Source organism: Apium graveolens, chromosome 2, assembly GCF_009905375.1.
Source record: "Apium graveolens cultivar Ventura chromosome 2, ASM990537v1, whole genome shotgun sequence".
Taxonomy (NCBI): domain Eukaryota; kingdom Viridiplantae; phylum Streptophyta; class Magnoliopsida; order Apiales; family Apiaceae; genus Apium; species Apium graveolens.
Window position 1 is genome coordinate 46,637,774 of NC_133648.1, and position 23,930 is coordinate 46,661,703.

A 23,930-nucleotide genomic window follows, 5' to 3' on the forward strand; every position below is an offset into this window, starting at 1 on the left:
AAAGGGTAAATACACGGTAATATGGCACTGTAATATAGCACTAGTAGGAATTTAGTTCTGTGATGTATAAAGTTGTAAATAAACTTATATATTTTTATGACTTAAAATGGAAAGAAAAATGCCATTTTTTCAAAAACCGTTCTAAAATGATTAGTTGATTATAATTGGTGATTATTTTATTAACGATATGGACCTAATATGTATATATATGTTCTATCGATAACATTATGTCATGTATTATTTTGGAATATTTTTTAGAACCGTTTTTAGATATCTCGCATTATTCAATCGGAAATAAGAAAAATTATTTGACCTTAAAAACAAAACACGAAATATATTTAGGAACGGGGTAGTAAATAAATGAAATTTCAATTTTATCAAAATCAGCCGAACCCTGCCCATCGTGAAACAGCAATTAAAACCAAAAAAAAAAATTCCCGCTAATACATACACACGTCTGTGACTATATGCTAGACTAGACAGATTTTCATCTAAACTCTGAATCTTCGACCATGTCAATCTCACCGGAAAATCTCAACACTCCGCCGGCGATTCGCCTCCGTCAAATTCTAGCTTCCTTCTCTTCTTCATCCACAGTAAGTCTCTTCTTCACCTTCACATCATCTTCAATCACACACAGACACACTCACACTCATAACTCTGTATGATTTATTTTCAATTCCAGGAGACAATCGAGCCTCGAAACTCGAGCCAATCGCCAATCTCCACATCCGAATTAGTCGAATTTCTCAACACTATATCTGATTCAGTTGAGGAAGATCCTGAAAATGCACAAATTGAGAACACTGCTTTCCAAGTACTTTCTGAAATACATACATATATCTCGTCTACTTCAATTGATCAGGTTTTTAATCTGTGAATTCACCTATATATCGCGATTTTGATTTTCGATAATAAGTGATTATTTAGGCGCGGATTAGTTTGCTGTACTTGAATCTATGAAATCTACTGTGATTTTCGCGGATTTATGATTGAGTTGCGTATTAGATTGTTAAACTGTTTGTTTTTATGTAGGATGTTATGGATGCAATTTCGTTTGAGTTGCCCAAAGCTGTTGCTAGGTTTTCGAGTGGCTCAAAGAGGTGTATAGATGTTTGTGAGAGTATTATCGATAGGTTTATTGCCACTTGTAGTCCTCGGGATATGCTCTCCATTCTCTGCGAGGTATTGTTGTTGATCGTATATTTTGGGAAGTTTTGTTAAGTTTTTATGCGAGTGTCTAGTTTTGATATTGATATTTCACGTTCATTTCTGTTTTAACCAGGCATTAGATTGTGAAGTCGCAATGTGCAATAGTTGTCGGTATTACGCTATTATATTTAGTGGACTCGCAAAAGGTATAAGTTGTTTACTATTTGAATCGACTAATATGATAAGTTTGAGGATTATATTAGAGGCTTATATGGAATTAGTTATCTACGTAAAACTGCTTGATGTGATTTAGTTAGCTTCATTACTATTAGTTTATTTTTATTGTTTCAGCTACTCTTTATTTACTTGTCACATCGATCAATTTATCAGGTTAAATATCTGGTAATATTTCACATATGTTGTGCTCTTCTGTTCTTTTCTAAATCAAGTGCTAATGTACTTTACATGAAATTATTCTACTTCAGTTTAAAAGAAACACAAGAATGTTGTGCATGCAGTAGAAGTAGGAAGCACTAATAGAGTTGCAATTTCACCTCTGAGTACTCCTTGTTATAACAAGTATCTAACTATAGAGTACAGTGTTGATATAAACCACTGTGAAACTAATGAGAATGCGAATGTCAAATCCTAAGTTTATTTACTGTCACTACTTTATTGATCTAAATAAATATTGTTATCTTATCTGTGTAATGAAGCAATGTTTATAACTATGTGTATGTATTCTCATTGTCCTTGGTCTTTTTTCCGCATGTTCAAATATCTACACTGATAATAAACAAAGTTGCTTATGCGTAGCTGCTATTGAGTAAATATGAATATGACAAGCTTTTGATTGGTTTAAGTGTTGAATTCACAGAATCAGTTCTGTGAGAGCTTCTATTGAGTAAATGAGCTTTAATTTTATGGAATATGAATTCTGGAGGAGTGAATGTGTTTCTTCGTTTCAGTTTTAACAACCATTGAGAGAAGGCACTTTGAGCAAGTAAAAGTTGTGGTTCCGGGAGTACTCAAAATACTGAAATCCATATCTACAGAAGCAGATTATGAGGATGCGGATGTCGAGGACTTGTTCAGTAAAACGATTGGAATAGCTAGTTCCATATACACGATCTGTGTAAAGTTGGTTGGTGACTATTGTACAATCTTGTTCAGTAAGGCTGTTCTAGTCTCTATTCAAATCCTTATGCTGATCTTTTAATTTCTGGAGCAGGAGGGGAAAGACAACGAAAAGATCCGTGCTCTATTTGGCCCAACCATTTTGCAAATCATGGTTAATACTCGTGAATATACAATAATTTTTTTAATTGTGCTTTTGTTTACCTTCTTTACTTTAGCTTAAGGCTGTAATTCGAGTTGGTTTTTTTTTTGTTATCAACTTGAGCTTAATCATTTTCTAATAGACTTGAAGTTAGCTGAATTGTTAAATGGAGAAAATTTAGTGTTCGAACTCAAGCTCAAATTCTTTATAAACAAAACGAGATGAATCGAATTCGAATTAGAGCCCATCTTATGCCACTTATATTCCAGTAGCATCTCAAAGGCATCCCTGTATGGAGTTAAATCAAATCACCTCTGTTTGGTTGCTGTTTTTTTATGCTGCGATTAATGATTTATTTTTGGTTTAACTTCTTTCTTGGTTCACAGGCTTCTACTTCAGTTTGCTTGGGGCATGTGATTTCAAGATGTTTTCCGTTGGTGTTACAGTTGTTTCAGTATCTTCAGTACTGTCAATTGCCATACCTTAATTTGATAGCAGGTGCTGGTGTTGACAAGCTAACCAGCATTGTCCTTCAAGGTAGTTACCTCTTTGTCCTACATTTTTACTGAGTTTTACACTTTTATTTTGTATTGTGATTTTTGAGATTAACTGTTATATCTGCTCTACTAAGGTATGGATGGTGAAGAGGATTTTATGATATGCTTTTCTAATGTCAACCTTGGAGCAGCACTTGTAGGTATATCGTTAGTCTCTCTAGTTTCCAAGTTCCTTGCAGGTCATATGATTCTGTAAACATTACAGATGTGAAATCTAGTGCTTCTTGCTTTTCTTGCATTTTATACTTATGTTGATAAAATGCAGTGGTTTGGGGTCAGATGTCCAGTGAGGCCCCTTTGGCTGCTGAGATGGATTTGGCTAAACTCAAAGATGAGTTGAAAAATCACCAGACAGAAAGGTGGCAGGCTGTGGGCCTGCTGAGGCACATATTTTTATGTGTCAACCTCTCATGGATAATAAAGAAGCATGCCATACAATTCCTGCTTGATATAATGAAAGGCATAGTCCCCAACAGTAGGCATGATGAACACGAATACAACTCAGTTTGTATGTTAAATCTATGTGCTTCTTTGCAGGTCAATATTTTCCCGCAGATATCTTATACATATCATTTTTTGAAGCACATTCTTTAAACTATAATAAACTTTTCAGGCTGTTCAAATGGTCATTATGTATGCATCAGATAGGGTGATACGGAAGATGGCTTTCGATTCATTCAAAATGGTAAGAAATTTATACTTTATCTATTGATCTACCTTGTAGATGCAAATATCTTCGTACTCTTATCAAGTATGAGCTCTTTTGATGGTTATGTGAAGCGTGACATGCTACTTTACTGCAGGGAACAAATTTAAGGCACTACTTGACCTTGGCTTCTTTACTTTACAAATATATATACCCTTGATGTTCATGTGATGTACAACTAAACCAGAAGACATCTTCTTGTTTAAACGTTTGGACAGATGCTCTAAATGACAAGTTCTAATTAAGGGAGTTGAATTTAATATAAAGTGGCATAAGTTACACTCTTGTTTATTTAATTTTTTTCTTCAGTTACACTACTTTATCAGCTTTAGATTTTAGAGTATTTAGTTTGAATTAAGTGCATCTGCAGGTAACATGTAGTCAAAATATGAAACCGATTGAAACTTTAAAAGAAACCTTCTGGCTGGTACATGTCTGGCTTAACTGCGAGAAAGAGTTACAAAATCATTCTGAAGATTGCTTTAGAAAAGATTCTCAAGACCTGGGTGAAGTTACTGAACTCACACAACTTACTTGGTGTTAATTCTTTCATTCCACCAAAAAATGCCGCAGTCTTAATAAGTCCGTTCATAGATCTGTCTAATGTAACACGTATGGGGGAAGGGTAACATTTAAACTTTATAGCAACTATGTGAAGTGAATTCTCTTTTCTTAGTCTGAGTAGGTTCTAAGTGTAACTTGGCGAAGTGAAATATATCCAAAAAAAATATGTTAGTTTTTTTAGGGAAAAACATATATTAGTTTATCAGATTTTGTTGCAATTTTCATGTTATCTGTTTGGGGGAAGATTGAGTACATTTGCTGCGCTGTTGCAATTTCACATACATTTCAAAAAGCTTAAGATTTGGCCTGAAGGAATTAGAGGGTTCTGTTTATTAAGGAAATAGTTCCTCTCTAAAATAGATTGCATATAATCTTTGTATTAATAAGAGTTAAGGTGTTAAAGGTTTGACGATATTGCATCCTTTACTCATGAAGTACCTTCCTTTTTTCCTCTGTAGTAGTCATCGCATCCATCTTTTATTAGTTAGTTATTAATGTAAGCTTAAAAAGCAATGCCTCTGTCCTCTGCTAAACTCTGGTTCCTGATTGTTATTATATCTTTTAAGCAAAGCATATAGTCAGTGGAATCATAATTTATACGGGATTCAGATATTGTTATTTAACTTGATATTTATCATATAATATAAAATATACTGTAGTTTATACATGCGTGAATCTATGTATCTGTGTGCATGATCGAATTATATATAATGTTTTACTTTATTCAAGTCTTTTCTGTGAAACATGGATATTGATATTTAGTGATTTGCTTCATGTAATCAGGTACTTATGGATGTCCCGGCTAGACAAAGATTTGATATTTTGGTTTCTCTGATCAAGCATAGTGATTCGTCTTCCATGGTTAGTTGCAAGAGGTCAGCTTGCTTGATTTTTTTTAATAAACTGAATAGTAACAGATGTGAGTTGTACAGATTGCAATCCTACTAGATTGTTTAAGAGGGGAAATGCACAAGGAAAGTCGTCAAACAGTTGCAAATGGAATCGGTGTTCCAGAAGTAAAATATCTAGAATCCCAAAATAATGTGTTTTGGAGTGTCCAGACTCTTGAATTAGTGGAGTTCATATTGAAGCCTCCACAGGGAGGTCCCCCAATACTACCGGAGAATAGTGATGCGGTATCTCTCTCTCGAAAATATGTTTTTTTTCCATTTTATCTTATAGTTGTTTGTTCTCTTTTTACTCTATCTTAATTGTTTGCTCACTGCCGCCAAATTTTGCAAGACTACTACTACATCTTAAGTTTGGATCTGTATTGTCTATTTTTGGTTTTTTGACCAAGAAAAGTAGATTTGATGCCAAACATATGGATAACTCGTCTCTTTTAACATACCAAGTTAGAATTTCCAATTGGGTTATTGAATCGCAACTCAGTCACCCCAATGTATTTTCCAAGAAATAATCAAATCTCAACTAAGAATTTTTCCAAAGAGAAGTTTATGTAGTCCAAGTGTAAGTAACGATTCTTACAATGCCCTATAAATATTGTATACTGATTAAACAAATCTACCGTGCTAATAATCCTTACACCTAACTTTTACCTTCCTATTTTATTCTGCTCGTTGGTTGTGTCTGTCTCGAATTTAATAATTTTTTATAAGTTCAGCCATCAATGATTAAACTAGTCCGTGAAGTTTGCAAGATAAGATGATTTTCATTTGAGTTCTTGGTAGCTTGACTGCTTATATTTTCTATTGAGATATCGGGAGCTGGATTGCTAATTGGCTTTTGTCGTTGTGGTGCTTAAAATATAACTACATATTTAACTATTTTTTTAACTCTTAGGGATGGAGTAGACAGACTATGCACTACAAATGTATGATCAATATGCCATGGCACTGATAATAACTGAAACTATAGCCTTGATACTGAACAGTTAAGCAAACATTCTTGAAGGATGATGGATGATGATCTCCTAATTTCGAACAAATTTTCTGTTTAAACTTTTTTGGTGTCCCACTGTGGAAATATTATGCTGGACCTCTTATAGTTGAACTGGTTAAACTTTTAGTTAAAATGGAGACTGATACCGGTCTATATTATGTTTTGCAGGCACTATCAGCTCTCAACTTGTATAGATATATATTGATCACGGAGTCGACAGGTATAATAATCCTTAAAATCTCATTATTATCAATGTGTAGTTGGTATAACGATTCAAAAATTCTTGTGCTAACTCTTTGGCGTCTTTTTGAAACATGTGGCTATGTTTTGGGCTGTATGATTATAATTTCTGAAATACATTTACATAAGTTGAAATCCAGGAAGCAGTTAAAAGTGGAAACTTGTGGAGTGTTTAGCAATGCTAACAACTAAATAATAAGGCAAGAGAATCATGAATTAGACTTAATAAAATAGCATGTTAGTGGAAATTGAAGGCCATATATACAAGGTCAAGCAAAGGTAAAATTGTGAATTTGCATCTTTGAGTTCTTCAGTAAGCCCAAATTTTGCTGCTACAACTATACTTGGTCACAAAAGTTTTATTTAAGTTTTCCAGAAACAATCATGAAAAAATGATTTTTTTTATAATTCCGCAAATAGTTCTGACTGCTGTATGCAAAACAGGGAAAACGAATTACACTGGTGCACTTTATAAAGAGAATTTACGGAAGTCTTACAAGGAATGGCTTTTACCTCTGCGTGTTTTGGTGAGGAGCATAGCAGCAGAAAGTGAAGCGGATCATAATCATGATCATGTAGACTCTGAAGCCTTGTGTGCCCTTAACCCTGTTGAGTTAGTTCTGCATCGATGCATTGAACTCATTGAAGAATGTATGAAGTAATTTTAGTTTGTGTATCATATTAGGCTCGTTTAACTTTAACAAATAATTTTCGATGAAAATATAGAATTCTACTTGTCTAAAGCACCACTGATAAAGTATAAAAGCAGATTTAGCTAGTTCTCTGAATGTTTTTGTTTCTAAAGAGAAGTTTGACATGGGAAGTAAGGTTGTCTAAACTAGCAAATGGTTTTTACAAAGAACTTCAATAGTAATCACCTAGGCTGTTTTTTCTCTAGAATCCTTGTTACACACAGCTTGTACCATTCCTTGTCTTTCATTCCCAGCACATGAAATTTCTTTTTTCTTTTTTGCACCATGGGAGAATTTGTATGTACGTCAAGCAGAATTCTAGGCTTGGAAACAATTTCCCAATGGACTGATGTTCAGAGCAAAAATCAGTCTACTGTTGAAACTAACTATTTGAAAATATTTTAATAACATAATTTGGGGAATGATGTATTAGCTTCTGGTTTATTTTCATGGTCTTTTAATCTTTTCCTCTTCTTAGCCCTTTGCTTGACTCTTTTTCTAAACAATTGCCATTCAATTTGACTAGCTGGGCAGAAATCCACACACTGGTATGTTATTCAGTAGAAATATATTTCTGTTTAAATTAGTCAGGCTAGATCACGATCATTCACTAATCTCTTCAGGATCCCTCGACCAGACCAGTTGATTATTACACTAAACCAATGCTTCACCTTTTAAGCTCACAGGGACTTGAACATCTGTATACTTGCAAATTAATCTGTAGAATGCTTCGTGCATTAACATCACGTGGAACAGGTTCTATAATTCCTTCTGTCAGATTTATACATATCGATCATAGATATGAAACATAAAAGACTTTATGGATGGATCCTAGATATAATCAAAGGAATGATCCTGAACAACGAAACTTTTCTTCAGTAATTTGATCCAACCTAGCAGCCATGCCCGTAGCTAAATACTTTTTACCATCTCCAACTCCACCTCTTCTGTAAAATGTGTGATTCTTTAAACCAAACGTTTTTCCGCTCTTATTAGCCTCAAGCTTCTTCATATTATCAAAGCTGCACAAACTTATGATTTGATCAAGCAACCCTCAATTTTCTTCCACTTCAGACAGGTTTTCCTAAAAATAGCGTGAGGCATCTTAATTGAAAATAAGGCTCAGCTTTTATGTCTTCATACCTCATAAACAATACCTTGTTTGTCCTCACAAGGATTTCCTTCCAATATCCCAAGATTTGATCCCAAACCTGCCCAATTCCACTTACTCCTCTGCTGTACAACTCTAAGGCGTTCTCCAGTGAACTGGAAGACGCATTTCCATGCTGCAGGTTGATGAAGTGAAACAAGGAAACAAATGTATCCTTGATGTCCCTGCACAGGAAAACTATTCTGCAATCAAATGAAGTATCGTCCTCTATCACAGAGATAGGGAACAAGCTGATGGGGAGTTTTTGCTAGCAAAGTGTGGTGACTGGTGAGGATTGTGTTTTTCGCTGTTGAGTAAAGCATAGATGATCGCTTTTAACCATGACATGCCGGATTTAGGAGGAGTTACAAGGAAGATATCGTTTTTGGGAGGTTGAAATGAAAACGTGCTAATGAAAACCAAAAGCCTTTGTATTGATACAAGCTGGGTCAGGAAATGCTCTTCTCTTTTGGCAAAGTTGAAACCAAGTTCAAGAATTCTTGGCTGTAGACTATCTCCTCTTCCATTGATTGCTTAGGAGGAGCTGGAGAAAGTTCAAGAGGTTGTGAAGGTTTTGGCTCCATGTTCATTAGCCTTTCTTATTATGAACCAGACAATGCATATAAACAAGAGCTTGCTGTTTAAATAGCACGATACCCATACAGCCCTGGGGGGCTTAGGCATGAGGATTGTGCATTTTTAAACCGTTTCAGAATTAAGCCGATTATGCTAATTCAATTGATTTTGAGCTTGAATCTACAATTTATGTAATTTGATTATTGGAAGTATTTAATGAATCACCACCCTTTACACTCATCAATTGACTGAGAACAAGTATATAAAAAAAAAAAGACCACAAAGATCTTGAAAGAAATCTTAATATCAAAATCCTAACATCTCAGACAAGAGAATCCTTGTTTAGTTTCTTAACTTCACTTTCTCTATCTTGATGTCCCAAAAGTGGTGTATTACTGTCCCTCTCTTTAACCTGAAATCATCAAAACCAAACAATTAGTTCTCTCAGCAATCAAAGCAAATAAAATGTTACCATCATAAGCAGCCAGGAATTAACATTCTATCTGTCGAGACAGACGAACAAGATTATTGTATATTTCTTTTGTCGACAGACCACATAAAGATTTCAGAGGATGAGTAATCAAACCTGAGGAGAGGAGAGATCAACCAGTTGTTTCTTTTTGTTTTCATAGGTGCAAAAGTAAGAATACAAGCCCATGCCAAGAATAGCAATGAGGATTCCAATAATGTTCCTAGCAGTGAACGGGTCATGTAGTAAAGTATATCCAAAGCCAAGAACAAGGCATGTTTTCAAATGTCCCAAAACTTGATATGTAACTGGTGATGTTTTTCCAATGACCAAAAAGGTGCTGAAGTTAACTGATACAGCAATCAAGCAGGAAAGAACGATAAAGCCCTGCATCATATTATACAATGTCACATGATTATCCTATATATGGATACATCAATTATGCGTTTGCAAGTTCATCAAATTAAGATATGTATACCAAGACAAGAGGAGAATAACTGAAAGCAAAAACACTTTGCTTTGTGAGGTACTGGTCCAGTAGAGGGCCTGTTACAAACAGGATTGCTGCTTGAAATGGGGCTGACTGGTACAGAAGCTGAGTGGAAGACACATTAAGCCTCTTTTGTATCGTGTTTGTGAGCTGAAATTAGTACCATAGGTTAAGGGTAAACTTCCTCATCATCCTTTTTTAGCAGGAACATAAACACAAACACTCATTCAAGAGAGGACGAATATTGACTATGCTACTGAGCTACCTATTATAGTAACATTGCTATAGATTCAGATCATCAAAACCTACCGTGCCTCTTCCAGAATAAGTGTTTTCATTGTAACAAACCATTTTTTGCAAAAAAACTGGAACCATATTTCTGCAGTGAAGATGTAAGAAAGGATACAATTTGACCAACGCAGGTAGTTGCAATTGCGAGAAGAGAAAGAATTGTTCCAACTAAATTGAGCTGAAGATCTGTCACCGAAGCCACCCCAACTCCTAAAAGTAAGAGCAGAAGGGAGAGCTTTATTTTTTGGCTGCAAACATGAATGGAAAAATTAGTTAGCAATTAAAATTTAAAACTCTACTTAACAAAGAAAATATCATATTAATAATTCACCCCAATTGCAGATATATTACCTGAATTGCTTGTTTAAGAAAATGGTTTCCAATAACACCGTGAATGGTATAATCGCTAGTTTGGTCATCTGCAGAATTAGAACCCAGAAAAAAAAAATGAATCAAACAGAAACATAAATATGAACAAATTTTGTTCACTTTTCAGTTAGTAGAACAAAATAATATGTATCGGCAAACACACTTATATACAGGAAGAAAGATATGTACCTGGTAAAAACCTATAGAGTTGAAGCCAAGGCTCAAATTAAGAAACCCAATGGAAACACCATTAAGGATGCCAAAGAGGATGACAGTCTTCATATCAATAGATTTCGTCTCAAAGAAATTCAACCGTTGAGCCACATGTAATGTGCAATATGTAACCATTAGATGCCAACTTGTCAATGTAGTAGCTGATGATCATAATCATAACCAATAACAATTGGTTAGCTATGTTCATAATAAAATTACGATTAGATAAGTAAAATTATAAAACATATAAATGAAAATCTCAAACAGTAATCAAGTCAACAAGTACCAAATGGAAAGCCAAGATTGCTCATCAACGCCTTGTTGCAAATCACTATCGACACCGACGAGGCCACAGAGAGAAACAATGCACCAATCACTCCCAATTGAAACCCCATCATCATCTTCTCCATCTTATAATTCACTGCAAAGTTTATGCTTAATCATTAGCAATATATCAAAACACTTATACTGTACTGTAACATTATTTTAGAACGATAACAGAGAAGTTACAAAAAAGTAAAAAGACTCTAAATGTGAGAGCAGCAATAATAAACAGAGGCTAACAGATTACATGTCTGAAACAATGAAGAGGTTTACAGAAGCTTCACTCCTGCTAATTTTTATAGACAGATTGATGACACTACATTTACAAAAGAAAATATTTTGCTTAAATTGACAAGAAGAAAAGACAGATATCGTAAGATTATGTATTTAATGCAAGTAAAGAATTATAGATTTTGCTTTTATTATCGTTGTTGCCAAAATTTAAATACTCACATGTGATGCATTACCAAGAACTTTCGACATTTTACTGAACTCATGCCGAATTCTCAACCTCTCTTTCCAAATATCCAATTTTGGTACATACAAAAGTAGTAAGGTGTAAGACTGTAAGAGCAATACTACATATCCCGAAAAGGATCCCATAAATGTTCCCAAATGATATTATTTTATCCGTGGAAGTCATATTAATGCACGAGGGGTCTATTTCATTAATGTGGAAACCAACTCAGCATTTGGGATTCCGGGAGGGATTATAGCATTTCTCAAAGTGTAATAGTGTAACATAAGTAGAAATGCAACGCTTATAACTTATATATAGGCTGTAAAGAGGTTTTTATGTATAATTATGCATAGCATCAATGTCATCCGTCAATGCAGAAAAACATATAACAAAACAGACTTGTCACTTGTGCAGATACTCACCTGGCTGACACCTGCAGATATAAAAAAAATGTCGCGATGATCGGAGCCGGAGACTGGCTGGAATGCTGTGACTTTAGGTGAGAGAGAGAAGGAGAGGGAGGCTTGTATGAGATGAAAAAATTGCAGCCTTTTTAATTGAGGAAGTGTCTGTTGTATGGTGGTTTGGTACATTTGTTTTCTATTTGTTTATTTAATTTTTTTTTTTTTTTGTAAATTGTTAACTGTTGCTTTTGCATTTGTTGCTTAATATATATGAGTTTAGTCCAAGTTCCAGAAGAAAGTAACGGCTCTTATAAGCAAGCAACAAAGCTGTTAGTGTTTAGAAGATCTGAGACTGGCTTTTGCTTATTATTTTAACAACAAAGTTTTCTTATTGTTACCAATAAAGTTGATATCATACTCTAATCCCACTTGCAATAAAAATCTTGAGATACACAAAATCATAAATAAATTCCTTAATAAAATTATAAGAGCATGTCCAATACCTATATCTTTTAGGAGTGTCAAAACTTGTCAACTCATTAGAAATAATAATTTTTTATTTTAACTTTCTTCCATATCAAATGTAGAAACTTTAATCTATCATAGTTAGCATATTTTCAAGTTATTTAAATGATCCACATATTTGATAAATAAATGAATAGGATATAATAAAAAAGAAAGATGTAATATATACATATCTAGCACAAACATGTATTTTAGTCATTTGGAGGGAGTGCCGAAAATTGACAATTTCTCTTGACACAATTAATAAATACTAAATTTTATAAATTAACTCATTTTAATTGACGGCTACTTCATAAAATGGTGAATCTTGTGCATATACAAAAATTACGTCAATTAATATAAGCTAGATTTATCATTATTAGAATGAGGTGGGTGAATATGAAAAATATTCAGAAACCCCGAAATTACATAATCCCTTAAATAGTAAAATTTTAAAAATTATGAAGTACATGTAAATTAGGGTCAAACTAACAAAAGAAGGAAGAATATGAGTAGTTGTTTAGGATGAGGATGAAAAGAAGAAATGTAAATATGTAAGGATGTTACTAAATGCAATTAGGTGGCATGGGCAATTGGTGTATGTATGTGTGTTAAAGAAGGGATAATATATGTGTGAGAGAGATAGGAATAGGACAGGGGCAGAGAGAAAATGAAAAGTAGAAAGGAGGATAGATGTCATTGCAAGCAAACTTGGGGGCTAACCAAGTACCTGGAAAATCAGTTTGGTTGGTGTGAGATATGATATGTTTTTTTGGGGCAAATTGGCTTTAACCTTACTCCAACTACTCACCAACTTGATTATTTTTAAGCCTTCAACTACAACATTACTCCCTTTCTACAACTTGTCCATCTTTTATTGTTTATCATTGTCAACGAGGTCGCATACTTTTCCTAATATATTCACCTGGAATTGCTTAACAAGCAACTTGGTGTTACCGCTTTAACATTTGCTTTTACCTTTACTTTGTTACCAATTTCTAAGTTATCTATAAAGCTCCAATCATCACACACCTTTTATTCATTCCTTTCATCCATGGGGATATCGATAGAATTAGAATTCAAACTTTTTACAAATAAGGTGCATGCATGAATGTTACTTATTGTTATTTTATTGGGATTAATTTATTTTTTTTGGCAATGCTAAATGTTACTTGTAGTAAATCGTATCCGTACGGAAAGGAACGAAATCTAAGGCACGTGAAATTGCATAAAATTAATTTATACGATCGTGCTCATATCCTATACTTAATTAATTGCAATGATCCAGTTTTGAGCAGTGGAGCAAACTCCTCTCGTTTACTTTTCAGGTCACCTCACGGAGAAGCATTGAAACTCTTTCACTAATCTTAAATAAATTAACACTACACATGTAAGCAGTTTGCCTTCTATTTTACGTTTTATTTTCAGTTTGTTATTTTTCTGACTTCTCAATTCAGTTTCAGTGTTTCCATTTGCACCCCTAATTTCATTTTTTCCATTCTTGCTTCTTCTACTACTAATTTTGTATGTGAAGTTTCTCATTCCACCTCTACTGCATGAGACTAAAAAACAAGGACTGCTATTTAAAACTTTCAAGTCATTACAACAATTAAAGTTAAACATGTGACCTCAAATTATACTCATGTCAAGAAAATTACAAAAGCTGGTGAAAATATTTTCATAGCCACTTCGTTTCAACTATTTGTCTGTGGTCTTAAAAAACTTTGAGCATTAACTTCGATCTGTCGAGAATACAATAATAACCAAATAATTTGCTGAACAACAATGAAGAAGCGCCGCGGTACAACTGCAAACATGCAAGATTGCCAGATATAGTTACAAAAGTTGAACCTCCAAGTTCAACATCCATGTATATGCACAAACAATCTACATTCTCTCCGGCGCTTCATATTGTACAAATAATGCGGAGCCCACGGTATTCTAAATTTATATATCTGCCTGTCGTGTCTCGGCTCTAAAACACCCTTCGCATTACCTTGAACGGAAATATGGGTTAACGAGTAAAGGAAATTTACAAGGTGGAGCGGCTAAACATGTACTATTCATTAACCCTTCTTCTGCTTCATAAAATATGCCTGGTCTGCATTTGTAAGACGGTCTTGAAAGAGAGCCCACTCGCTTCTGCATCTTTGTTTCACCTATGAAAACAAAACAAGTCGTTTTAATTTAGTTGAAGCTAATTGACTAAAACCTTCTCCAATTCAAAAGACCTTAACATATACATTATAGAGGGACAAAAAGTAATTTTATTTGGTAATAATTACTTCGGGGTCACCTTAACTGTTGTGCACAATTTAAAAGACAACTTGAATTGGACAAAAGAAAGAAAACTAACATTTGAAATGATTTCGGTTCACCAATAAAGAAGCAAAAAAGTTAAAATATATATAACTTTCCGAGTAGATACATGCGGAAACTTGGAAATGGTTTTAACAGTGGTAGTAGACAATAGATAATACGTACCCCTTCCCATGGAGCTTTACCGGCCTCGGAGACACCCTGATAATACAATGAAAAAGAAGTATCGTGAAATCCTTGACCCGTGCAGCGAATTTCAACATATATCAAATAAACAAGCAGAGAAGAATGGACAAAAAAACAGGGTATCGAATGTACAAAAAAATTAGAGTACAAATTCTGAACTCACTTGATGCAAACAAATGATGCAAGAAATCCCACATTCTCTCGGTATTAAAGAACATAATAGTTTCCTAAATATCCTAGCTTCCACTCAATAATCAATGCTACAGCCTCGTAAAAATCCTAGCACTCAATTACTTTGAGTTCAATTTCATATGGAATATGTTCCTCAATTTTAAAGTTTGTGTACGTAATAAAAGATTGTGATGAAGATAATTATCAGCACATCTTCTTCCTCCAAAGATTGAGATTCTAATATTAAATCTATATAAGATTTCCTCATGCTACAGATGCACAGCAAAGAAGTCTATTTTTGATGAATTAGTCCGGACACTATATCTGGATGTTCCTTCTGTAGTTTCTGCTAACTTCGCAATAGGTCACCTATCCGGTGCCATTTGGAAGCCCATCCTAGTAACCAGCATCTCAGCACACACATGCAGGGGCATTTTATAAATATTCACAAATATTATAGAAAAAAATAAAATATTTAAGAGTTAATGCATGCCTCGAGTAAAAAAAAAAGTGTATTCAGATCCAATAATTAGATTGGTACAAGAAGGTGCTTCCAAAGCATACAAAAGATAGCTGCTTCATTAGTTTCAAGTTAATGTCTCACCTGACTCCCAAGAGAAGGAATTACTTGATGAATAATCCACTGTGAATCAACAACGCCAATTTTTTCATGTGCAGGCTGTAGAGGAAGTGTAGAGAGAGAGAGAGTGAGATAAAGAGAGAAGACATTATAATTAGTACACCAATGAACTACTATTATCAAATGTGTTCAATATCACACAGCCAAATGAATCCACCATGTGACAACTGAAGGATACAAAAAATATTCCAAATGCTAGTAGTAGGCCACTAACATATTTCCATGCCATGTACAGAAAATAAGGAATCATTCATACTTCTGCAATATACATATGCAGCAAGATCTTTGATAAAACATTTTATAGCTGACGACATCGTAATAAGAAAATGATGATTATGACAGCAATTTGAAGAAGTGATAGGAAGAACTACAGCAAAATGAATAAGTTTCATTCATGTAGGTCATCTAAGCAACAAAATTGGGTTAACAATCAGAAGAGCGTCAATGTCTTGTAAATATAGGGTCCAAATCAAATCAAAACTTTGTAAAGAAACCACAGAATCTCAAAAGGTTCGATATAATTCGGCATTTTATTGTCAATTCATCAATGTCGTAGGTTTAGTCACAGTTGTACAACAGTTACCTAGTTATAGTTCTTGTTTATGTCAATTCCAATTCATAATTGTTATAATTTTCCTCATGGTTTACTGTTCCAGACTTGGAGGACAGTTCCTCTGGTTTATACGAAGATTTAACATGTTTTATTCCGCTAAAAATTTAACATACTAAATTCATTAGTAGTCTCTATTTGAGGTTTTTACCGGGATCTGGCCGAATAAATATTCATAAAAACAAATGACAATAATATATTTGTAATAACATCAAGCTCAAAAGATTGGAATTTGGCGCTTTATTAAAAAAGTAAAATATCCACTAACCTCCACGCATCTTCTCAGGGCAAAATCTAAACCCCATCCATGCACCAAATCATTCTACAAAGAAATTTAGCATTTTAAAAAGAACTCGATTAATAAGCATTAAAAAAATCACTTATCTGGGACTGGGAGTACACAAATGTACCTGAATCATATGCCACACACACCGCCATGCTTCTCGAGAAAATACTGGTGCCATAATCTCCACAAATCTGGATGAAAAATTTATATAATAGTACAAACAAATTACTTGCCAGAGCAAGGTGCAATCAACCTTAAAAGTAATATAATTATATACAAGATAATACGCATAGCATGTATATGTTCATGTGCTCAGTGAGCTTTTGTATCCTTAATTAATTTCTCGCAGCAAAATATATATCAGGATAAATCCCAGAAATATTTGTGGCAGATACTTGCAGGGTAAAAATGACACTCCTAAACGGTTTAAGGACATACATATATATATATATATATATCATTAAAATTTGACACTGAACTCAATTTAAAAATGTCATATCAAAAGGTTTATCATTGTGCTCCTTGAAGTACTGCACAGACCATTCTTTATTTCGAGTTACTATCTGAAGTAAGAGTTCTGATTGAGAACAAGAGAAGCAAACTAAAGGCAAATATGCAGAAAACAAGACATTAACACATTAACAACCTGAAGTATAAACACCAGCATTTGCATTCAACTAATACGAACAGCAGACCTAATCTTAGAGGAAGCTACATAAGTAGCTGCAAGATAGCTATTTACTGTTGCAGCTATACCGATGGTTACCACTGATAGTTGTTATATCAATAATGCTTAGACAGTTGGCTGCTCTATAATGGATCCAGTTTAGTGTTTAATCACGTAATTATCCTCACACAATGAAAACATCATAGATTCGTATCAGGGTGAAATAAATTTTAACACATCAGATTGATCTGGGAGAATGACAGAGAGCCTTACGCCGCACATGGAGGCAAATGTGGGTCACTGCACCAGCCTGGTCTCTCTTCTGTATCCCTGATGATTAAATTTAAAAATTATAATACTGCATGCATAAACAAGTTTTCTAAACAAGAATAACAACAAAAATAGCATATTTTTCAAGAGGCAGAGATGATTAACGAACTTGTGAACTTCTCTGTCACCTCTCCTCTTTGTCATCTGCCATGTTAGTCCATTATTGGGTTCAAGACCTGGCTGGGATATCTCGAGACCATGTTTCTTAACCAGTTCGATAAACCTACAGATGCCGCTTTATCAATTTCCTAGAATCTCGCAGATATCACAATGAAATCATATACGACACATTGACTAAGAGAGAAGAAAATACTTGTCCCCATTGAAGTGCTCGACACCAAGATCTTCATCCCAAATGAATATGTAATCATAGGCTGCTACAACATCAGGATGCAAAAATCTTTTCGCATACCACCTAATAAGTTTAAAGCAAAGAGAGATCTCCAATATTAGTTTCTTAATAACACCTGCACACCCTGATTTCGAGAACTCATTCATGGAAAATAATCAACAGAATTAAAACAACGAAAAACCTTACCATTTCGTCTGTTTCCTAGCGCTGACATGAACAGCACGCTTTGACCATTCAAACTGATCCCATTCACTAGTCCGGCCATCATAGTGGAAAAGCAAAATCTGAAAATCATCCGAAAACTACAAAAGAAGTACATGGCTAAAAGCATCAGAACCTACACATTATAAAGCATCAGAACCTACACATTATTATAAAATGATTTTAAAAAAATAAAATGTATTACTTTTTTGACTGCTGCATCAATATTGTTCCTCTGATCAAAACCGACTGTAAAGGTTACCAGGTACTTCGGCTTCTTTTTTATGTCCTGAAAATAAAAATTCTGTCAAGGAAGCACAAATCTGTGGAAAGTTAATCTAAATAACAGTTAAAACCCAAGACAGTAGCCATGCAAAAAATGTTACAGCAAATTGCTTTAATATCATTAAAGATGCATACCTCACTTGGGTCACCCCATAACCTTCTTAACATATAATCGGTCTCGGGCACCACAATTCCCGGAGGCAACGTCTCAGCACCGCGAGGATTAGATGGAACAAAGATCTAAAAGCAACACAAAATAAAATCCCAAAATAAAGCTAATATAAAATCATAAACACTTTTGCTCAAGTACTGGTTGGTGCAGGTGTAGAGTATCACTAATGGAAGAATAAAATAATGTTAAAACATTACATAAAATATGACATAAAATGGTTATTATCAAGTACCAATATCTATACATAATATTAATTAAAGTACTTTCAGTCATTATTGAGTTGCATGTTAGCCCAAACACATGGCCGTCAGCCGATAACTATATGTTGAGTGAACACACACACACACAGTGGCGGTGTTACTCGGACTCGGCATCATTTTGAAAAACATACATGTTTTTAGCCTAAAATAAGTGTCCATGTCCAAGTGTCGAGTGTCCGACACATGTACTCGAAGGTAAAACGAAGAGTCCGAGTAACATAGCATAGTGGTATAGGTTACGGAAAGAATAATGATTAAAGAACTTGCACAATAAAAATAATAACATGGATTCATGCGAACAAGGAATTGAACCCTGACTATCACAAAGTAAAAAAAACAACCAAAAATGCACCTACAAAGTTCTTTTCCTATATCAAGAGAACTCTCCTTAATACTGTAAATCTCACAAACATAACCTATAGCCTAGGAAAAGTTTAACAATCAAATCTGACCAAGGGATTCTTTATTCTTTTGTTACTTCAGAGTACTACTGATGTTCTAGTTCATCGAGTGCATCAACTGCTGGAGTAATCAAGTACCGCCGCCCCATCCATAGAGTCCTCACCTATACTGAGTTCACAAATACTTAAGATGCGGAGCACGGAATTTAAAATATTAATCTTATGTAATTTTTGTTAGTATTTAGTATTAGTAATTTATTAGTAGTTTTATTATTTTGAACAAGTAGTGATTAGGAAAAATATTTATTTGTATGTATTTTTATTATGTTATAACTTATTATAAGTTTGTTTCTCATTGCACTAGATACTCGAGTACTTAATACGATGATAGCCGTAGTAATATGAGTTCGTCTTATAACTAACAAGGACCATCAGACCTTCACCTTCTTACACAGTCTTATAATCATGGTTGTCACTTCGCTCGACGAATCGAGCAGTCGGTCAGCAAGGGTCAACTTAAAAGCTCGACTAGGTATTTATAGCTCTTTCGGTCGACTGGGTCGACTAGTCGTTGTTCGACTGGGTTTTAAATGTTTTAAAAAGAGAAGTCCAGTTCCAAAAAAAGCCCATTTAAGTAACCTAATATTCTTAAAACAAAAGCCCAGTACAATTCTATTTGTCTGCAGCGCCTCCTGTCCTGTCCTGTCCAGTCGAAGATTAAGGTATACATCAATTCTTTAACCTCTTCCTCTTGTATAAACGCGCGCGCACACACACACACACTTATATATATATATATACACACCATACAGTATATTAAAACACACACACAAACATGTAATATATAAATGTTCTACAAACAGAAACATGTGTATACACAGACACTTGCACAGTACACACACTTGCACTTACAAACAATGGTTGTTCTTGTGGCAGATGGCTCATATTTAGAGAAAAAGAAAAAAAATGGTTTGTTAGAGGTTAAAACAAACATATATTTTATATCTATATATTTATATATTTATATATTTTATACCTTGCCGACTAGTCTACGACTAGTCTCGACTCGACTTGTCAGACAACCCGGTACCATGCTTATAATTACACCTAAACCACGGTTGGCATGATTTCCCAAAGCTGCAACTCCTATGTTGCAGGTTCCAATACTATTTGTTTCCATAATTTTCATAATAAGCAGATCAAGTTCTGATACAATTATGTCTTCCTTTACGATTGTAAACTAGCGACCATATAAAAAACACGTAACACGGTATAGAATGTACAGAAGTAATTAGTCATATATATTATACATCAAACTTATGCGATGTGTTTATATCGGAATTTTAAGATCCATTCACCAATCAATTGACTAATCGTCATGTTATTATAGGATATTACTTGGGAAAGAATTTGCAGAAACCTGAAGAGTAGAAGAAGACAATTACGTTGTTGAGGATAGTTGTTAGTAAAAATAAGGATACATTTTCGACAAGCTAAGAGTTAGTAAATTGCAAGAAAAGAGTACCTTGGGTATCGTAGGTGTGTTGCCTGAACCAAGATTTTCAGGAAAACTGCGGTCAGCCGCTTTCATATTCTCCTCATGATATGACATAAGGCTGGAAGGTAAGTTGATCTGAAAGACAGAATAATAATGAAATAGAGAGTGACGTAAAAAGGAAGTAATGCCCATATTTGAAAGAACTTACCCTGGTAAGGGAAACTGACGGAAATGAAATACCAATAAAATAGCCGAATACCATTCCCATGATGGTTGTTATAACAAGTCTCGCACTATCATTTGATTTTTTTGAACCACTGAAAATAAGAAAAATGAAGAAAGCAGGTTAAATTAACTAGAAGCCATATTACAAAACCTTCATCTGCCCCTTGAACACATAAAAAGGTACGGACAATCGGACATATATCTTCACAAACCTGCGATGGATGTTTCCCATGTCTGGTAAACTTCCTCAGTTCAAACGGTTACGTCCTAATAAATCTTTATGAAATCAAAAATCAATGTAACACAGAGCGTAAAGTTCACAAAATCTTTGGCCTGATTTCTCAAAAACATTACATAATAATTAGAAATATTGAACAAGCATTTTATTCCATACATTATGATATCACCGATTTCATTAACTTACAAATAAACTAACAAGAATAATAACGGGTCAAAACTTCTTGTTCAGAAAGCAACAAACAAACTACACTTAAGTTATACCAAGTAGACCCATGTTATTCAGGTTTTATTATTAAGTTCCATATAAGCTCACAAATTATTTTGTAGAAAATAGTCCGAAATTCATAAATACACTCAAAACCCATTTCCGGTCCTCAAACACATCCAGAGAAACAAAATGTAAAAGACAACCCAGTACAATGTAATCTAACAAGTAGATTGAAATCAAATCGTTTCTACTTTCTATAGCACTGTAAACTCTCTCTGTCTCTCACTCTCTCTCTTTCTCTCCCTCCATCCCTCCCCCTCTCTCTGACACACACAAACACATACACACACAATTGAAATCAACATCAAACACAGCACCCCATTTCAACAAATCCAAAGATTCCACAGTTCTTACATAAACATCAAACTTACAAACGAGATTTAAACAACACAAAGATTGATTTGATAAACCCCAAATCAGCTTATTACAAAACATAAACTAAAAAAGAAAGACAACCCACAAACAAGAATCAAATCTAGAACACTTCCCAACAAACAAATCAACCAAAAACAACATTAAAACTTTAACAATCCAACTCAACAACATTAACACAAAACAAAAACATAATTAGGGGTGTGAACATACAAGTGTGTCTAGCAGAATGAGCAATATGAACACAAACACGACCGTCGATATATATATATATATGTGTGTATAAAATTATATATATTTCTGAAAAAGGACGAGATCGGCAAGAATGAATAATATCTCGTCTCTCTTGGTAATGTTTGATAATCGAATAATTAGTTATTTTATTTTATTTTATAATTGTAACTTGTAAGTAGTGGTTTTGTTAAGAATAATTAAAAGAAGGTAGGAAGTACTTTTGTCGAGTTTGCAAGAAAGCAACATGTGTCACCCCTCAACACTTTTAACATGTTTCATCTTTTTGCTGCCCCTTTCCAGTTTTAAATTGTAACATAATAAATAAATAAAAGGGTGAAATGTGTAAAATAATTATTTAAATAAATTTATTATTTTATCCAGATTAAAAATAGATTTTTATTACTTTGAAATTAGAGTATTGATTATTAATTAATGGGGGTTCAACGGACTATATTATTATCTTGAGTATAATATTAGTTTTATATAAACTAAGGGGATCTTAGGTTGTGATTTTGTTTAATATTACATGATTTTTTAATTTAATTTATATTGAAAATTTTAAAAAATCAAAATGTGTTGTAAATGATATGTTAAAATTTCAAAACTTTAAACAAAGGATTCTTGTTGTAAAATGCGGACAGATGATGAAGTTGTAAAACAAAGAGCTATGGACTAGATTCCAATGAACAAATAACATAAAAGTTTGTTTAGGTGTTAGAAAATTATTATAGGCCACAGAAAATGAGTTGATGCTTGAAAAATGAGATCCTCGTTTTTCAGGGTGTTTTGAAAGGAGGGGTACATGTGAATTTATGCGTTTCACTGTAGAGTATCAACCTGGATAATGGAATGTGAATTATTGACTATTGTATTCTCATGGCATCACCTGCTGCTTGTTATTTTATAATCCCAAGTGAATTTATGTATGGATTTTCACGAGAAGATATAGGGTTTGCTACCAAAATGTTTTATTTTTGGGTTCAGCAGTACCTAAAATAGTTGCTGAATACGTATCTCAAAAAAGTATATGGATTTTTTTAAAAATTTTACAAACACGCGTGTGTTCTATTTTTCAATATAAAGGAATACACATTCAGTTGCATGTTTTATTTTTCAATTTAAGTGAATACATATCTCAGAATACCTATTTATTTTAGGACAAAAAAATGAAAATGGATGTTGTTTGTTATTTTTATAAAATGTGAAATGCGTCTCTCTTCGATGTGTGTTCTGTAAGTATCTTGAGGGAAAAATTTTGCCTTTAGATATTTATGCTCTTCATGTCAACTTACATTTGCTAGATGAAAACTTGTTCCTATCAAAAATTATGATCTACACAATTTTGATCCGGACCCTCTTGATTTCTTTTTCCTGATATCAAATTAGCTGGTCTAATGTAACTTCTCTTTATTCTAAAGTTACTACTGGCTGCTTTATCATTTTTTTTCCTTAATCTGTGCATTCTGCATTTTGCATCTGAACTCACTACCTTAACCTCACTCTCAAAGCACCTTAAGCTCTCCTCTGCAGCTCAAGATTCTGCTGTAACTTTTAGTATAATTAACACTGCGCGCAATAATATGATAGTTACATTAATCAAAATTAACAAAAACAGGCAATTTAACCAAACAACGAAACAAACACGAAGGCAAAACAATAAGATAAATCAGTAGAATTGACGAATATCGAATAGAACACTTAACTCTAAGAGAAGTTTTAACAAATCTGAAATCTGACAGCACTATCAACAGCTGAGTCGCCTAACCTTTGAGAAGCCTAGGCTGTTTTTAAAGAGATTATTACCCTACTTACGTTGTGTTAGGTTGCAGCAATATCACTTTCAGGATCACTTTCAGGATATAACAGCATAG

The 23,930-nt window shown here is 33.9% G+C and overlaps 3 protein-coding genes across 7 annotated transcripts; 1 reads left to right on the plus strand and 2 right to left on the minus strand.

The window, feature by feature from the left end:
- Positions 1–412: 412 nt before the first annotated feature.
- Positions 413–7,216, plus strand: LOC141707372 (aberrant root formation protein 4). Its single transcript, XM_074510497.1, has 14 exons — positions 413–596; positions 686–865; positions 1,036–1,185; positions 1,286–1,358; positions 2,121–2,296; positions 2,384–2,443; positions 2,818–2,968; positions 3,063–3,128; positions 3,254–3,525; positions 3,602–3,673; positions 5,042–5,119; positions 5,191–5,394; positions 6,329–6,380; positions 6,845–7,216. Exons 1-14 carry the CDS (start codon positions 513–515, stop codon positions 7,060–7,062), a joined length of 1,836 nt encoding a protein of 611 aa, XP_074366598.1. The 5' UTR covers positions 413–512; the 3' UTR covers positions 7,063–7,216.
- A 619-nt stretch (positions 7,217–7,835) lies between these two features.
- On the minus strand, positions 7,836–12,068 carry LOC141707373 (UDP-xylose transporter 1). 2 transcript variants are annotated; one of them, XM_074510498.1, is made up of 8 exons: positions 11,857–12,068; positions 10,937–11,071; positions 10,627–10,811; positions 10,420–10,487; positions 10,184–10,316; positions 9,766–9,927; positions 9,405–9,674; positions 7,836–9,230 (listed from the first exon to the last, which is right to left on the minus strand). In XM_074510498.1, the coding sequence occupies exons 2-8, from the start codon at positions 11,058–11,060 to the stop codon at positions 9,141–9,143; spliced, it is 1,032 nt and encodes a 343-aa protein (XP_074366599.1). In that variant the 5' UTR covers positions 11,061–11,071; positions 11,857–12,068; the 3' UTR covers positions 7,836–9,140. The 2 variants fall into 2 exon arrangements, with proteins under 2 accessions (XP_074366599.1, XP_074366600.1); XM_074510499.1 differs by lacking the exon at positions 11,857–12,068 and adding an exon at positions 11,222–11,243.
- Positions 12,069–13,905: 1,837 nt separating this feature from the next.
- LOC141707375 (uncharacterized) lies at positions 13,906–22,215 on the minus strand. 4 transcript variants are annotated; one of them, XM_074510501.1, is made up of 15 exons: positions 22,039–22,215; positions 21,158–21,212; positions 20,929–21,037; positions 20,748–20,855; positions 18,525–18,629; positions 18,310–18,393; positions 18,090–18,205; positions 17,865–17,966; positions 17,661–17,774; positions 17,495–17,551; positions 16,679–16,745; positions 16,537–16,590; positions 15,623–15,697; positions 14,827–14,862; positions 13,906–14,501 (listed from the first exon to the last, which is right to left on the minus strand). In XM_074510501.1, the coding sequence occupies exons 2-15, from the start codon at positions 21,175–21,177 to the stop codon at positions 14,409–14,411; spliced, it is 1,140 nt and encodes a 379-aa protein (XP_074366602.1). In that variant the 5' UTR covers positions 21,178–21,212; positions 22,039–22,215; the 3' UTR covers positions 13,906–14,408. The 4 variants fall into 4 exon arrangements, with proteins under 4 accessions (XP_074366602.1, XP_074366603.1, XP_074366601.1 ...); XM_074510502.1 differs by having other exon boundaries at positions 21,158–21,221; XM_074510500.1 differs by having other exon boundaries at positions 21,158–21,278.
- Positions 22,216–23,930: the final 1,715 nt, after the last annotated feature.

Coding starts and splice junctions, on each gene's coding strand:
- LOC141707372 (XM_074510497.1), top strand. CDS start 513: ATGTCAATCTCACCGGAAAATCTCAACACTCCGCCGGCGATTCGCCTC. Junction 866..1,035: donor CGTCTACTTCAATTGATCAG/GTTTTTAATCTG, acceptor GTTTTTATGTAG/GATGTTATGGATGCAATTTC. Junction 2,444..2,817: donor CAACCATTTTGCAAATCATG/GTTAATACTCGT, acceptor CTTGGTTCACAG/GCTTCTACTTCAGTTTGCTT.
- LOC141707373 (XM_074510498.1), bottom strand. CDS start 11,060: ATGGAGAAGATGATGATGGGGTTTCAATTGGGAGTGATTGGTGCATTG. Junction 10,488..10,626: donor ACTCTATAGGTTTTTACCAG/GTACATATCTTT, acceptor CTAATTCTGCAG/ATGACCAAACTAGCGATTAT. Junction 9,675..9,765: donor GTTATTCTCCTCTTGTCTTG/GTATACATATCT, acceptor AATATGATGCAG/GGCTTTATCGTTCTTTCCTG.
- LOC141707375 (XM_074510501.1), bottom strand. CDS start 21,177: ATGGGAAACATCCATCGCAG. Junction 16,591..16,678: donor GTGTGTGGCATATGATTCAG/GTACATTTGTGT, acceptor ATTTCTTTGTAG/AATGATTTGGTGCATGGATG. Junction 14,863..15,622: donor TTCCTTCTCTTGGGAGTCAG/GTGAGACATTAA, acceptor TTGTATTATCAG/GGTGTCTCCGAGGCCGGTAA.